The sequence below is a fragment of the Camelus dromedarius genome, chromosome 29 (assembly GCF_036321535.1).
Source record: "Camelus dromedarius isolate mCamDro1 chromosome 29, mCamDro1.pat, whole genome shotgun sequence".
Taxonomy (NCBI): Eukaryota; Metazoa; Chordata; class Mammalia; order Artiodactyla; family Camelidae; genus Camelus; species Camelus dromedarius.
The window spans coordinates 1,255,422-1,270,761 of record NC_087464.1 but is presented as its reverse complement, the minus strand read 5'-3'; the positions used below and the strand labels follow the sequence as shown (position 1 = coordinate 1,270,761).

The 15,340-nt window shown below is 51.9% G+C and overlaps 1 protein-coding gene across 4 annotated transcripts in view; it reads left to right on the top strand.

Annotated features, from left to right (window-relative positions):
* GABRA5 (gamma-aminobutyric acid type A receptor subunit alpha5) overlaps window positions 1-15,340 on the top strand; it is a 79,204-nt gene extending 63,864 nt beyond the window's left edge. For 3 of the 4 annotated variants that reach the window (XM_031440430.2, XM_031440431.2, XM_031440432.2), the window contains exons 8-11: window positions 4,758-4,901; window positions 7,329-7,481; window positions 10,492-10,703; window positions 14,096-15,340. In XM_031440430.2, the coding sequence (XP_031296290.1) occupies window positions 4,758-4,901; window positions 7,329-7,481; window positions 10,492-10,703; window positions 14,096-14,389 (803 nt within the window). In that variant the 3' untranslated portion in view covers window positions 14,390-15,340. The remainder of the gene's footprint in view (window positions 1-4,757; window positions 4,902-7,328; window positions 7,482-10,491; window positions 10,704-14,095) is intronic. The other variant, XM_031440433.2, reaches the window with a different exon arrangement.

Below are 15,340 nucleotides of genomic sequence, written 5' to 3'. Positions count from 1 at the left end.
TCATTACTGGTAAATAATGGAGCTGTGACAAGGAATGGCCAGGGCCACACCACCGGCAACAGCCCCCGTGAACATCCCCTGCCGCGGGCCAGTGCTGAGGCTGGGCTGGCCCTTGTGGTTCTTACTATGATTGCAAGACACTCAGCAACAACCACCAGGGAACTTTGAAAAAGCAAGGTTTATTACTCACAGAGGCCACGGCGCCGTCATGGGCAGGGGAGGGGGACAGAGCACAGACCTGGGGCTCCACCTTTATTGGGGTGCAAGGTGGGGTGCTTAGGGTGTCGAGAATTCAATTTTTATGGGAAAATTTAAAACAGAAGAACAGGAATCAGGTGCGCTACTTAGGGAGCAGTGGGGTCATCAGACACTGAGCAGTCGGTATCTGGGTCACCTTGGGTTTTCTAGAAGGGGACTGCGTGGTGGCTGGCTCTTCGCCTAGGAGAGTAGCTGGCAACATGCCGGGGTGAGGTGGATGTCTTTTAAGTAGATGCCCCAGCAAGTAAAAGCTTACCGTCAACCAAAAAAGCTTATGGTCAGGCACCATCACTACAAAGACCTGTATGCACTGGCAGACGCGTCGTGTCCGTGATAAAAAGACTCAATGCCGTGAGACGTCATGTGTCCCCGGCCTGTAATCTGTGGATCCAGCTCAGGTGCAGTACAAATCCAGGAGGGTATTTTCAGGGAGGCCTGATGAGCGGATCTGACATGTACACGGGCGAGCGGAGGTCCAAGAACAGCCAAGGCCCCGTGGAGCACAGAAGGGGGCAGGCACCTCGCCCCTCTGGCTGCTGGTGTCTGGAATTCTGAAGTCTGTGCAGTTAAGATGGGGTGGACTGAAACCGGGATAGAAAAAGAGAATCCTGCGAAGAGAACACCGGGGCCTGATGGAAACCCTGCTTGTCAGAGCAGGCCCTGCGACTGTGCGGGTGGGAGGGACGGCTTACTGATTTCGGTGGCAACACAGAAAACCGCATGGAGAAGATGCAGCTGGACGCTTATGTGTGAAAATATGTGCAGAAGTCAGCTCCCTGTGATCAAGGCCCTGATAAAGGTGACATTCCAGCTTTGACATTGCTCGTGTACTGTCTCCTGACCCGGGAGTTGGGAGGGCCTCCGAAATAGGATGCAGGAAGATGAAAAGGTTGATAAATTGGACTAACTAAAGTGAACATTTGTCAAAAAAATTTTTTTCAAAACACCAACCAAGTGGAATAGCCACAAACTTGAAGAAGATATTTGCAACTCATAGAACAAAAAGTCTATATATCAGAATATATAAAGAAACCATGAACCGAATGGATAAAAAGCATGAACAGATTTCACAAAGAAGACATCGGCAAAGCCCTCCAAATGCTTTGTTCAGAGACATCTGTCCAGAACGTAAAACTACAAAGCAAACAATGCAATGATTATCATAAAATTGAGAAAACCACCTGTGGGGACAAAGTGAGCTCTTCGGGGAGTCATGCACGTGCAGGCAGGGCCTCCAAGGCTCTGGCATATCCCTCTGTGTGAAGCCCCGTGTCTGCTACATCTGCGCTTGTTTTATGATCTTTCAACTGTCAGGAGTCCTCTTTGGCACATGAAGCAGGAATAAGGGTGGTGACCTGCACTAGCAAAGAAACACCCACGCGCATCACTCCCGAGACCCTCCCTCTGGCCCCTCCCGTGGGGGCCTCTGATCAGGCGCACAGCCGTGCTTGTCCGCCCGGCAAGCAGCCTGGCGGGGTCCCGGAGCGCGCTGTCCCGCGCAGGAATGCCGCCCTGCCAGCGCATCGCGTCCCCTGCGCCGTCTGCGGATTCCTCACCTGTTCTGTCCACTCGGGAATGAGCACCAGGCTCTGTGTAAGTAGCCAGGTGCGCAGCACACGGCTTTGTTGGGAAGGCGCTGGGCACTGGATGTGCCCGTGTGAGCATCTGCAGGCAGATGGTGGTGCAGGTGTGCTGGTTTACAAGGGACACAGGGAACGTTTGAGCCTGTCCGTTCCTGAAAGCCAGCTGCTCCCATGGAGCTACTCCTGCCAAGGTGAACAGGTCCCTCGAGGCCCTGTGGCCACCCCTCGGCCATCACCCCTCCCAGAAGCACTCTCCCCATGTCCCCTCGCGGCCGTGGCTGCTGCCCTGGGGGGCCCTCCTCACCTCCTCAAACTCCAGACCCTGCGCCGCCCGAGGAAGTCATGCTCCACTGCTTCTCCACCAACACGTGCTCTCCGAGCCACCGTGTCACTAGCCCAAGCTCCGGGTGACATCTGCGTGCTGGTGACTCGAGCACTTACGTCCTCGCTGTGGACCATTCCTGTGAGCTCCTGACTTGTGCGGCCGGCTGTCTGCTGAGCTTCCCCATGAAGAGCCCTCGTGGGCCTCTCAGCTCTGACATGTCAGCAGCATCCCAACTGCTGCTCTTTCCCCAGAAGCCGGGTCCTTGCAGAATCTTCGCCAACCCAGGGAGTGCAGACACCTCGTCCACATGCCTGGCTCAGCCACCTTCTTCCTCTCCAGCTCACATCCGATATGTTAGCTGATTCGGTAACCCCTTCCTTTAAAATGTATCTTGTTTTTTCCTCTTTTTGCCATTTCCAACCCCCTGTCGCTTTTCACCTGGATTACTTTAATATTGCCCTAAGCCATCTCCTGTTTCTTTCCTTTGCCCACCCACGTTCTGTTCTCCCATCTCAGGCAGATGGGTCCTTTGCCAGCATAAATGAGATTATGTCATTTCTTTTCTCCCCCTCCCCCTTGTGTCTTCCTAGCTCAGAGTAAAAGTCAAAGGCCTTAAATGGCCTTGAGCACTATTTTATCTGGTCTTTTCCTTGGCCCTCTGCCCTGTCCAGCCACACTGCCCGCCTGGCTGCTCGTCGGGCGTTGCAGTCACACTCCTGCCCCAGGACATTTGCACATGCATTGGCCGCCTCTGGGATGCTCAGCCCTTGGGTCTCCTAAATTAGGCCTTCCCAGATTACCTCATTTAGAACTGCACCCCTGCCCTCCTTCGTTGCTTGTATTTCTCCATGGGACTTGCTGCCAGCTTACATATGACATGTTTCAGGAATAATTTTCTCCCTCTCTGGGAGAGAGTCTTCTGTCTGTGTGTTCTCCATCTACCTGTTCTCGTTTCCTACTGCTGCTATGACAAGGTATCACAAACTTAGCAGTTTAATTAAAACAACATGTTTATTAACTAACCTTATTGTGGGAGTCATTTTGCACCACATGCATAGATACAACCATGACCATGTTGTATACTTCAAACTCACACAGTGTTGCACATCCATTATAGCTCCAGTAAGTGAGACAAAATTGGAAAAAGAAAATAAAACAACGCTCTTACTGTCTCACAGTTCCGTAGGCCAGAACCCAGGGAATTTGCCTGCTGTCTCAGCCCTGGGTCTCACGAGGCCAGAATCACGGTGTCGGCAGGGCCATGTTCCCTTCTGGGGGCAAGCCCACTTCCAGCCGCTCTCAGGCTGCTGGCAGGACTCAGCTTCATGTGGCTGTAGGCCTAGGTCCCTGTTTCCTGTCACCTGGGAGGGTCATTCTCACCTTAGAGGCTGCCCACGAGCCTTGGCTCATGGCCCCTTCCTCCACCTTCAAAGCCAGGAAAGGCATCTGAGTACTTTTTTCATGCTTCACATCTCTCTGAACTGGGTCTCTCTGACTGACTGCAGCTGGAAAACGTTCTGTTTTTAAGGGCCCAAGTGATTATACTGGGTCCACTGGGATGATTTAAGATAATCTCCTGACTTTAAGGCCCAGAACTTTAACTCCATTTGCACAGCACCGTTTGCCATGTAAGAGTCACAGGTGAGACTCCAGGGGATGAACGTCCTGCCCGCTGCACCACCCTCCCGGCAGGACGGCCTGGACAGCAGCAACAGGTGCCTGTTGCAGAGCAAAACCTTGATAGTGGCTGATGTGGTCAGGTGCTGCTCAAGGCCCTTAGACTCAGAAACAAACAGAGACCAGACTTGGACATTTCCTGAGCAGACAAAACCAGTGTAGCCATGACCACAGAGCTAAACGGAGCCGCTTTTGCAAGGCTAACTTGGTGGTTTCTTGCTTATGCCTCTGAAAATCATAAACTGTTTCCCAAGGTCGATAGGAGGGAATCACTGACCAATTCCCTGTGATTTAAGAAAATTCGAATATTGTAACCAAACAGTGTGAAAAATGCAGTCACTGCTCTCTTACTCTACAAGCTGCCCTGCAACTGTGTACCTCAGAGCCTGTTTCCGTGTTTAAGTTTGCATGCTCCCAGTTTGCAAACTGTCCTTCTGGAGAGTGCACAATAAAGGTGTTAATTACTGCTTGGGTGAGTCATTGGTTTCACTGTTTATGTACCGTTGACTAAATGCTCTGCACAGTATGTCCTTACGGAGCTCGTCTCATGACAGCAGGGGCCCTAAGAAGCAGGTGCTTCTTGGTTAGAAGGACTGAGGCACAGAGCACGAGTGGCTCGCCCAAGGCCATGGAGCTGGGGGAGCCCCGGGACCTGTGGTCTCAGTCCCTGCGACAGGGCACCCTGCAGAGAAGACACACAGAGGGAAGTGGCAGCCCCGGATTCTGAGCACGCCGCCCTCTAGAAGTGAGAGGGGTCTGCACCCTGGGGGTGTCTGCCCTGGTCTGACCACCTGTGCTTTTCTCAGATCATCTGACTTTAACCTTCCAATCTTGCTACTTTTATAAACATCTTTGGTTGTGCCAGGCTGCAAACGGTTCCATGCTGACAGTACTTTCTGTCCCCCCCCATACAGATGCGTACCCTAATTCCGAAGTGGTCTATGTCTGGACCAATGGCACCACCAAGTCGGTGGTGGTGGCAGAAGACGGCTCCAGGCTGAACCAGTACCACCTGATGGGGCAGACGGTGGGCACCGAGAACATCAGCACCAGCACAGGTAGACCCCCCGCCACCGCACAGGACGCGTGCCCCGCTAGGTGACCCGGGCGCAAGGAGCCCTCCGCGCCGGGCCCCCTCCCCACAGCCGCGCACAGCGGCGCCAGCTGTGACGGCCACGGCATTAAGGGTCATGTGAGGCATTAATCTGAAGGGCACTTGCCTCCCTGCGAGCCGGCCCGCTGACTGCCGGCCCTGCCCGGAGGCCCCCCCACCTCCGACTGCTTTTATAACCCATCCCCCGCCCCGCCAGGCACTGGGACAGTCAGTGGTGTCTCTGCAGGAAAGGTAGAGAGCTTCCTGCAAATACTCCCATTTACCTGCCCTGCTCCCTCCTGCTTTGAACATTTCAGAGATTTCCCGGGGGCAGAATTTGGGAAAGCACCACCAAACAGCAAAGAGACAGCCGAGGCCTTGGCAGGAAGGGAGCAAGTAGTCTCACGCCCAGGGGCACAGGGCAGCCTGGCTTCACGCGACACAAAGCAGGCGGGATGTCCAGAGGCACCGAATGCGTTCCCTTCCCACACCTTCAAGGTTGTCCTCGGACCCCTCCTGGCCACAGGAGGCCCAGGGGAGGGTACTCTGGGGCTCCAGAGTGTCTCCACTGTGTGACAGGGGTGGAGCGTAAGCTCTAAGCCCCACATGTCACCCTGGTCTGCATCTCTGTATCGGTATCACCAACCCCAGAGCTGGCTGGAAGCACACGCATGCTGCCTCTCGCGGGCACTCAGCACCTGCCCCCTGGCGCCAGCTGGCATCCCAGGGCCAGGGAGAGATCCCGGCAGGGCTGGGAGGAGGCTGCCGCCCCGTGTGCTTACCAAGTTAGAGGAAAAGGAAGAGGAAGCAGGCCTGATTTTCCGGGAACAAGTGGCGAGGTGGCACACAGGCGGGCGTTTGGGGTTAGGCTTTGCAGCGCTGATGGAGGAAGCTATAATTTGGAGCTGTTTCCTGCCGTTCTTTAAAGAGGTATAAATGGGGTTTCTGATGGTTTTTTTTTTTTTTTTTAACATTATCTGATATTGCTACTCTCAACTCAAAAATAAAATGGGATGAAAAGAACCACGACAACAAAAAGAATTATATGCAGGGGAGTCACTCCAAGTCCTACTGCAAAGAAACAGAAGGGCCTTCTCCCCTCATCCAGCCCTGGGAGGCACAGTCGGATCTGATAAAGAGTCAGTCTTTGCTCCTAGATGTCTCTTGCCTCCCTTCTCTTGGTCCCTGTCACCTTCCGCTGGGTCGGAGCCCACTGCCCTCCTCTCGCCTGCTCGCACCTGAATTCTGGTCTCCTCTTCTGTAAAAGGGCAGAGTTTTGCCATATGTGATCTTCACCTACAGCGTGCTGTGAGCAAAGGCCCGAAGGGACACAGCCACAGCTGGCCTCGCCGAGCGAGGGCTGTGACTCCCACCACAAACGTCCGAGCTGTGCGGTCAGTCCCAGAGGTCCCGACACTCCGCCCACGCAGCCAGCCGGCCACCCCCCGAATAGCTGGCCCGGTCCCGGGTCTGCCTTCATGGAGGCCCCGAGCCCTCCCCACACCCACAGCCCCACCAGGCTCCCCGGCCACACCATCTACTTCTTGCAGTTCAGCCGAGAAACCCGTGTCCTCAGAGCAACTCAGCTCTGCCTCCACGTCTCGGAGCATCTTTTCCATCTCCCCAGGGAGATGCGAATTCAAGGAGCAGAGGAGAGTCGCCATCTAACACACCCTCCCACCGCAGCCGCCTCCCCACCGCCGGGCTCCTTACCAGTTCACCATCAGGGCAGCATCATTCTCAGGGATGAACGGGAGGTCCGCACTCGCCTCCCACACGGCCAGGCAGATCCAGAGAAGGCCCTGGGGCATCGCCAAGGAAAGGCCTTCGCTCTCCCCGTCGGGCAGCGGAAGCTCAGACCTGCCAGGCCCTGGGGCCTCCTGAAGCTGCTTTTCCTCAGCCTCACCCCAGGCGAGGGAGTGCAGAGCCTGTGGGGGGTGGTACCCCCTGCTCCTTCCAGCCCGCCCTGGCTGCGAAGTGTCCCAGGAGAAAACCCTCCGCCCGCAGCAGGGCTCTGTGCTGTCCTGAGGTCTGTCTGGAGAGGCTAAATCCTGAAATCCTGACGGCTGTAGCAGTGAGGGGGGCAGGTGAGGGGGGCACAGATTGTGGCCGGGGATTAGGAAAACACACAAATCTGATTTTCTCCAGGAAAAGCATCCACAGCAAAGGCTGTTCAGAAGCTGGGGAGTCAAAAGACTTACTTATAAAATGACCCTTAAGAAATCCATGCATCTTCCATCCTCTCTTTCACCCAAACAATACAAATCAATGCTTGTCTAAAGGGAAGGTGCAGAGCCGGGAGGGTCCCGGACTCTTGAAGGGGCAGGGATCACAGGGCCGGACTGCGGGGTTTGATTTAGGCGGCTGACTGCACTAGTAAGTTTATTTGCAGGCGAATACACAATCATGACGGCTCATTTCCATCTGAAGAGGAAGATTGGGTACTTTGTCATCCAGACCTACCTCCCCTGCATAATGACCGTGATCTTGTCACAAGTGTCCTTCTGGCTGAACCGAGAATCGGTCCCCGCCAGGACAGTGTTTGGTGAGTGTCCCCCGAGCCAGGTCTTCACATTGTGTTCTGTGACTGCTTCTAACCACCCCAGGTAACCACAGCCTCGCCACTCCCCGTGCTCCCAGCCTGTTCTGTGACCTGGAAAACAAACGGACCAATTAGCTACGAATTCAGTGTTCAGGACTAGATTTTTAGGATTTCTCTCTGAACCAAGGTGCAGAGCAACTCAATCATTGTCGCCCTTTTGAAAAGCCTTCCACTTGTAGCCTCTTTTTTTTGAGGTTTGAAATTGCCAGTCATCTGTCTTATGTGGGATTTTGCTCCTGTATTTTCCCAGGTCTCATAAAGTACTATTTTCTATATTATCAGCCATTGTTCTTTGAAATGTGCATGCCACTTCAAAGTTAACCTCTGAGTGGCAACCAGTACATTACATGGAATTTGACAGTAATAAATGATATGTATACAAAGTATCATGTATATTACCATGTATATGTATACATGTCACCAAGGGCAAGTTCGTGTGCCGACACACCGTGAAGGCAAAGAAACCGAAACGTTGGAGTTTGAAGCAGAGAAAGGTTTACTACAGGGCCGAGCAAGGAGGACGGGTGGCTCGTGAACAAGAAATCCTCAAACTCCCTGAAGGTTTTAGCAAAGTGTATTTAAAGTCCAGGTGAAGGAGGAGGGTCACAGGGTACCTGATCAGCTCGTGCACAGTCCTCTGATTGGCTGATGTGGAGGGAACAGGACATCAACACCATCAACCCCCAGGCACTAGGTCTGGGGGCCACGTTCTCTCCATCATCAAGTAGTTAATTTCTTCCCTTTGGTGGTGGTTTTAAGCATCTGAAGAACCCAGGAAATGTACCTGAGATGCTATGATCTAGGTACTTCAGAGAGGAGCTGCAGCAGAGGATATGGGGAGAGGGGTCTGACCCTGGAAGGCCCCTCAGGGTCCTGCCCAGTTACAGGTTCAGTGTTTGACTCTTTCTTGGAAGCTCCTTTCATCAAATTCAAGTAGCGATATTAAAAGCCCTTTCATGGGTCAGTTGTAAGGGATGCTCACATCTGTCTAAGCATCAAGCACAGCTCGCACCTCAGCTCTTCCTGCTGTACCTTCCCTTCCAAGGAGGCACCCGTGGCCTGCACTTCTGACCGATGCTGCCTGGGCCCTTGGGGGAGGAGTGCTCCTGCCCCGCCATCACTACCTCAGACCACGAGCCCAGCTTCACCTGCTTCAACTGATCTAGCTTCTGGAGTGTTTCAGGGAGGTGTGGCGGCTGGCTTGTGGACAGGCAGTGCTCCCCCAGCTCTTTAGGGGAACGTTGGCAGAAGGGCAAAGAGAAAAAAGACTTAGTTTGGAGAATGCCCTAAATTACAGTGTTTCTTCTTGGAGATCCTCAGTGCATGTGAGGATGTTAAAAGAGACACAGGAAGCCTGTTCAAGGTCAGGCACAGAGCCTTCCTCCTCAGCACGATGATTAACAAGATTTCTTAGAAAAATCAGAGATGCCTACTGATGTCTCGTCAAGCCTTGGGCATGCAGGGCGCCACGTTCCATGAGGATGTGTGAATACCTCTGAGGGAGGACACTGAGTGGGGACTCAGCTGCTAGGACCACCAGCAGCATGGCGCTCCTTTGGTGCTGTGCTGGCTTCCCAGGGCTGCAGGAACAGGCCCACATGCTGGGGGACTCACACCAGAGAAGTGAACCACATCATGGTTCTGGAGGCTACAAGTCCAAACTCACAGAGTCAGTTTCTTCTGGGGACGGACTGTGAGAGCAGGATCTGATTCTGGCCTCTCTCCTAGTTTCTGGTAGTTCCTTCACTTGGGGAAGCAGAGCTCCAGTCTTCACTTGGTGCTCTTCGTGTGTGTGTGTGTGTGTGTGTGTGTGTGTCTGTGTGTGTGTGTGTCTGTGTGTCTGTGTGTGTGGTGTTCTAGTCACGCTGGATGAAAGCCTGCCCTGATGACCTCACTTCAACTCGACGACTTCTGTAAAGACTGTATTTCCAAGTAAGGTCAGAGTCTGAGATTCTGGAGGTTAGGACCTCAACATATGAGTTTAAGGTGGGGGGACGCACAATTCAACTCCTAACAGGTGTGTGGTAGCCACACTCCATGCACATACGTGCACCCTCGTGCAGACAAAGCTCCGGTGAGAAGGAAAGTGCAGATCACGTGGAAACTCCATGGGCCTAAGGGTCCAGCGGACCTGGGTCCCCATATGGGTTCTCATTTGCCAGCTGGTGAATTTGGGTGCATTCCTAACTCTTTTTGAATCTTTAAGCACCTACCTGCAGGACTGGGATAATGATACCCATCCAGAATGTAACTTAGGTCAGAGTCTGATGCCATAGTAGACGCCTGACAGAGGCTCGTCATCCCCCTCCAAGGATCCAGGCCTGCTGTAGGGTCAGCACAGACTTCCCCAGAAGCCAAGGCAGATGGCCGCAGGCGTCCTGCACAGCAGCCTCCAGGGGACACGGGTCCTCCTCGGAGGGAATGAAGTGTCCCGAGCGTGTACGCGGGTCCTAGGAGTCTGCAGGCAAGCTTGTCCCATCAGTTTGCCCCGAGCCCACGGTGTGTGAGGTGCACAGTGAGGCTTTGTGAAGCCCTTCCCGGGTGTGGTGGGGATGTCCTGGCCCCTTTTGGCTGGACCTGGCCTCGGCGCCAGGAAGAAGCCCCATTCCTCTGACCCGCTGTTGTTAAGCACCAGCTCTCTGCGGGGCACAGGTTGGGACAGCGGGGGACACAGCGAGGGTATGTATGCAAGCATGACCCAGATCCTGGCTCTTCTCAATTTATATTCTAGGGGAAGGAGAAAATTGACAAGGTAAATAAAATGAGCAGCACTTTAAATGCTATGAATGTGTTGTGCTACGAAAATCGGAGAAAGAGGGAGGGAGTCTGGGCTGGGGCTCGACGTGTCAGTTCCTTTCCCGTCTGTCAGCTTCCGGGGTGTCACACTGGGGTCCAGTGCTGGTGCTGATCCTTGTCCCCATTGTCCCCGCGACCCTGTCGTTGACAACCACAGGGGTGACCACCGTGCTGACCATGACAACCCTCAGCATCAGCGCCCGCAACTCTCTGCCCAAAGTGGCGTACGCGACGGCCATGGACTGGTTCATCGCGGTGTGCTACGCCTTCGTGTTCTCCGCGCTGATCGAGTTCGCCACCGTCAACTATTTCACAAAGAGAGGCTGGGCCTGGGACGGCAAAAAAGCCTTGGAGGCAGCCAAGATCAAGGTACGGACTTCAATTTCCTTCTCGCTCCCCAGAAAGCGTGCTGGTTTGAGGTCCAAGTACATGACCAGGTGTTTCTCTTCCCTACTTCCCTCCCCTCCAGTGATGATTCTCACCCTGTTACTCAGGGTCTTGCAAAGTCTTGTCACAGGTCCTGTTTTGACTTGAGTTTTGAATCACCAGCTTCACTCAGGCGAGAGGTCAGACGTTGGGTGAATGGTTTGCACTTGTTCTAACTTTTGCTGAAGTCCCTCTGTCTGTCCAGGGGCCGCTTGTCCGATTTTGAACTGTACCGTCATTGTCCCGGTCGGTCCTTTGCCACTTCGCCATGTGGTGTGTTTTCTGCAAGGCGGCTCTCCAGTCATGGAGAGGGCATCCCGCCCATTGGAAGCACCACAACAGCAAAACACACCCAGTCCCACGGACAAGATGATCTGGGCTCGTTTGAGCAATGCACGTGGGTGACTGACAGCGCGAAGCATTACTCTGCTCAAAGCGATGAAGTGCTGGGTATTTAGAGGGAGACTGGGGCCTGAATCTAAAAAATAGCTGAAGAAAAAAGGCACATCCCAAACTGAAACATGTCCCAGGGGAAATGAGAACATGCATGGAACAGAAAACAAACAACACATGGTGAAGTGCTAATTATACCAGGCAGACTGCAAATAACCAGGTCCATGGCTCTGACAGCAGAGCACGTGGAGTTCCCAGGACAGACTTGAAAGTGAAGCTTCATCTGCCCTTTGAAAATCAGCACGAGGGGCGTCCGGAAGGTGTTCCTGGAGCCTGGGCCCCAAACCCGTAACGGCCCCGGGACAGTCCGACTCTGCTGAGGGCGCCCTGCCGTGCCAACCCACGGCCCCGAGCTCGCTTTCTGCCTTCAACACTGGGTTCCTCTCCTGCGAAAAGCCGGAGGTTCTGGCTTGACTGGGCCCACCTGGTCCTTCCACCTCCAGCGCCGTGAGTCCCCCCAGTGCCAGGCTTCCAGCGTGGAGGAAAGCCCCACCGCACAGCCCAGCTCACCCAGTTGGAGGGGGGCCTGGAGAGACCCACTCCCGCCCTCTAGGCAGAGAAGGGCAGGGAGGAGACGTCTAGGAGGGCCCTGAGCAGCAGGGATCCCACAAGCGGGTGTGTCTGGGGTAGGGGGTGGGGACGGGCAGGCTGACGGTTGGTGGAGCTGGGAGAACGTCTGCTAGAGGCAGAGCCTCCGACTGTAGGGACTCCTGACTGAAGACTCTGGGCTTGCCTCTCAACAGAGGGGACCATGGGGGATACCTGTCTGGGGACAAACATGAGTGGAGTCTGGGGAGAGGGCCTCCCCATCCCCAGCGCTGTGCTGCCGGAAAGGAAATGTTTGCTAAGGGCCTGGGTGCCTGTGGGCTGGAGGTGACACCTCGGAGGTGGCCTGGCTGGGAGGTGTTGCAGGAACGGAGGCCGTCAGGCTTGTGTCTGTGAGTCTGGGAGGGAGGTGAGACCCAGGGTTGATGGAGAGTCCCCGAAAGTTGTGGAGTGGGCTGCTGTCACGATGGGCCACCGTGCTCCCTCACACTCAGCCTCACTGTCCTGGCTGCTTGTCACCGATCTGCATGCAGGCCTGGAGGGACAAGATGGGATGAAGGTCATGTGGCTCATCTAATCCCAGATCAGCACTGAGCTTCAGAAGACCAAGAGTTGTCTCCTGGAGGCTGCGGTGCGGGGGATCCCATCCCTCAGGGCAGTGGAAGCATGGGGCGTCTGCAGGCGATGGGGGCAGGCAGGTCGGACTGTTAGACAGACTAGCGAGCATGGGTAAGTGAGTGCAGTGTTCGCCTTTTTGTGTGAACTGGCTTTTACTTACAACTAGGGAAAACTTGAAAACCAGACCATGTTCACCACTGTTACCTGTTGGAACTTCTAGAAGCAAACAGCAGGTCAGAGTTGGGAGTGCAAGGTAGTTTTTCGGGGTGAATGTGTGTGAAAGGTCAGAGGAGGAAGCGAGATTCCATATAGGAAGGAGAGGAAGTGGGCTCTGAAGGGAGCTGGCTGCTGGCCACTCTTGACCCACCCTTGATCATGGGTCTGCTCTGTCCTGGTGACGGGCAGGGATGAAGGCCGTTAGAAGCATTAAGTCAGCCAGTCCACATATTGTTCATATTGCTAATGGTTAGTATATTTTCTTTTTTTTTTTTTTTTACACTCTAGTCACCATGCTGTACATGACATTTCCAGAACTTATTCATTTTATACCTGGAAGTTTGTACCTTTTGACCACCTTCAGCCATTTTTGCCCTCTACCCTGGGAACCACCCATCTGTTCTCTGTATACATGAGTTCTGTTTTTTTGTTTGTTTGTTTAGATTCCACATATGCATGAAATCACACTGTATTTTTCTTTCTCTGTCTGACTTATTTCACTTAGCATAATGCCCTCAAGGTCCATCCCTGTTGTACATGGCTGGATTTTCTTTTTTTATGGCTGAGTAGTATTCCATTGTATGTACATACCATATCTTCTTTACCCAGTCATCTGTTGACAGACATGTTGGTTGTTACCATATCTGGCTGTTGTGAGTAATGTTGCTATGAACAAGGGGGTGCACCTATCTTTTTCAGATAGTCATATATTTTCTTTAATTTAGTCCTGTGTTTTCCAAATTTTATTTAATGAGACCATGTTACTTCAGTACAGGAACAGAATTTTTCCCAACACTCTATCATGCAAATTTTCAAACACACATGTTTAAAGAATTACAGAATGAAAATTACACCTGACCATTAACCTTTCACTATGCTTGTATCATCACCACCTATCATTTATCCATCTTTCTTATCTGTGTTACTGAAAATCTAACTATCCATCCACCCATCCTCAATCCGTCTGTCAATACATCTTACTTTTTGCTGTATTTCAAAGTAAATGTCAGACAACAGCGCATTCCCCACTAAATATTCAGCAAGTGTATTACTGAGCTCATGTTTGTTTACTGTTTCACTCTTTTGAAGCAAAATTTACGTAGTAAAACTTTAACATTGGGCATAGTAACAATGCACACATACTAAGGGCACATTTGCTGAGTTTTGAGAAACACATTCATCTGTATAACCCAAACCCCTATCGAGCAGAGAATGTTGCCAGCGCTGCAGAAAGCTCACCATGCCTCTCCCTGTCGGTCCCTGTCCCCACCTCGACAAAGGTAACCGCTACTCCGAGTTCTTCTGCCGTAAAGTATTTTGCCTGTTGTGGGATTTCACATCCAGGACTGCCCATGTGGGGTTCCAGGCTTAGATGTCTGTGGAAGGCTGCCCTCTGCCAGAGCTAAGCTGATCTCTCTCGAGATAAACCTTTAGACCCTTTAGAGGTGAGCCGACAGTTGCCTACAAGCAGCATGCCTTTACATTCTTCTTATATTTTGCAGAAGAAGGAGCGTGAACTTACACTAAATAAATCAACAAACGCTTATACTACTGGCAAGATGACCCACCCCCCAAACATGCCAAAGGAGCAGACCCCGGCGGGGACCGCGAACGCGTCAGTCAGACCTTCGGAAGACAAGACTTCTGAAAACAAAAAGACTTACAACAGCATCAGTAAGATCGACAAGATGTCCCGAATCATATTCCCAGTTCTGTTTGGCACTTTCAACCTAGTTTACTGGGCAACGTATTTGAATAGGGAGCCGGTGATTAAAGGGGCTACCTCTCCGAAATGACCTGCCGCGCCCCCACACTCCGAGAGCCATACGTCCCGTGGACCGGCACCGAGGGGAGGTTGAGCTCGGGGGACTTGCCATGTCTGGGCACTATCTTTCAGGAAATTTTTGCATGTTTAATAATATGTACAAATAATATTGCCTTGATGTTTCTACATATAACGTCTGATGTTTCAAAGATGTCACATTGATAAATAAACCAAACCACTTTGGTGACAATGGCTCTGACACTCAGATGCTCAGTATCTTACATTGATAGTTTACAAACAAGTATATTTTTAACTGTTCCAAGTGTTACCTAACAATGTTTTTTATACTTCAAATGTCACTTCATACAAATTTTCCCAGCAAACAAATATTTTAGGAAATGCTCCATGATTATTACTTGACCAGCTCTCACAAGACAAAGAAATCACAGAGAGCACATTTTTTCATTGAAAAGGACACTGTGGGCATTTATGTACAAAATGAATTGCCTTTGATAATTCTTACTGTTCCGAAATGAAAAGTGCTGCATGATCTTACGTTAAGAAGTAGAATAAACAAGTATTATGCAGACAGATTTAATAACAGAAATATGTGGTATGTTAGATGAACAGATAAAATATTTCCCCAAGGAAAACTTTAACTTCTTAAAAAACTTTTTTTGGTGGGGAGGGAAGAAACTTAACTTCTCTTCTCCTGACTTCTCCAACTAACTGAACAATGACCAAGGAAGAAAAAGAAACAAAAAGGAGTGTGGTGACAGTCCTGGCATTTAGCCCGAGCATCCACTGTCTGAAACACCGACCACACCTCGCTGTGGCCAGTGTGTAGCTCTTCAGTGGTGAGAGGTTGTAACTGAGTTATTTTCCGTTTTATTTCCTTGTATGTATTTCATGATTGACTTACTGCTCTGTTAGCTTTTGTATATGAACCTTAAATGTTCATTAAAAAATAAAAATAAAAATG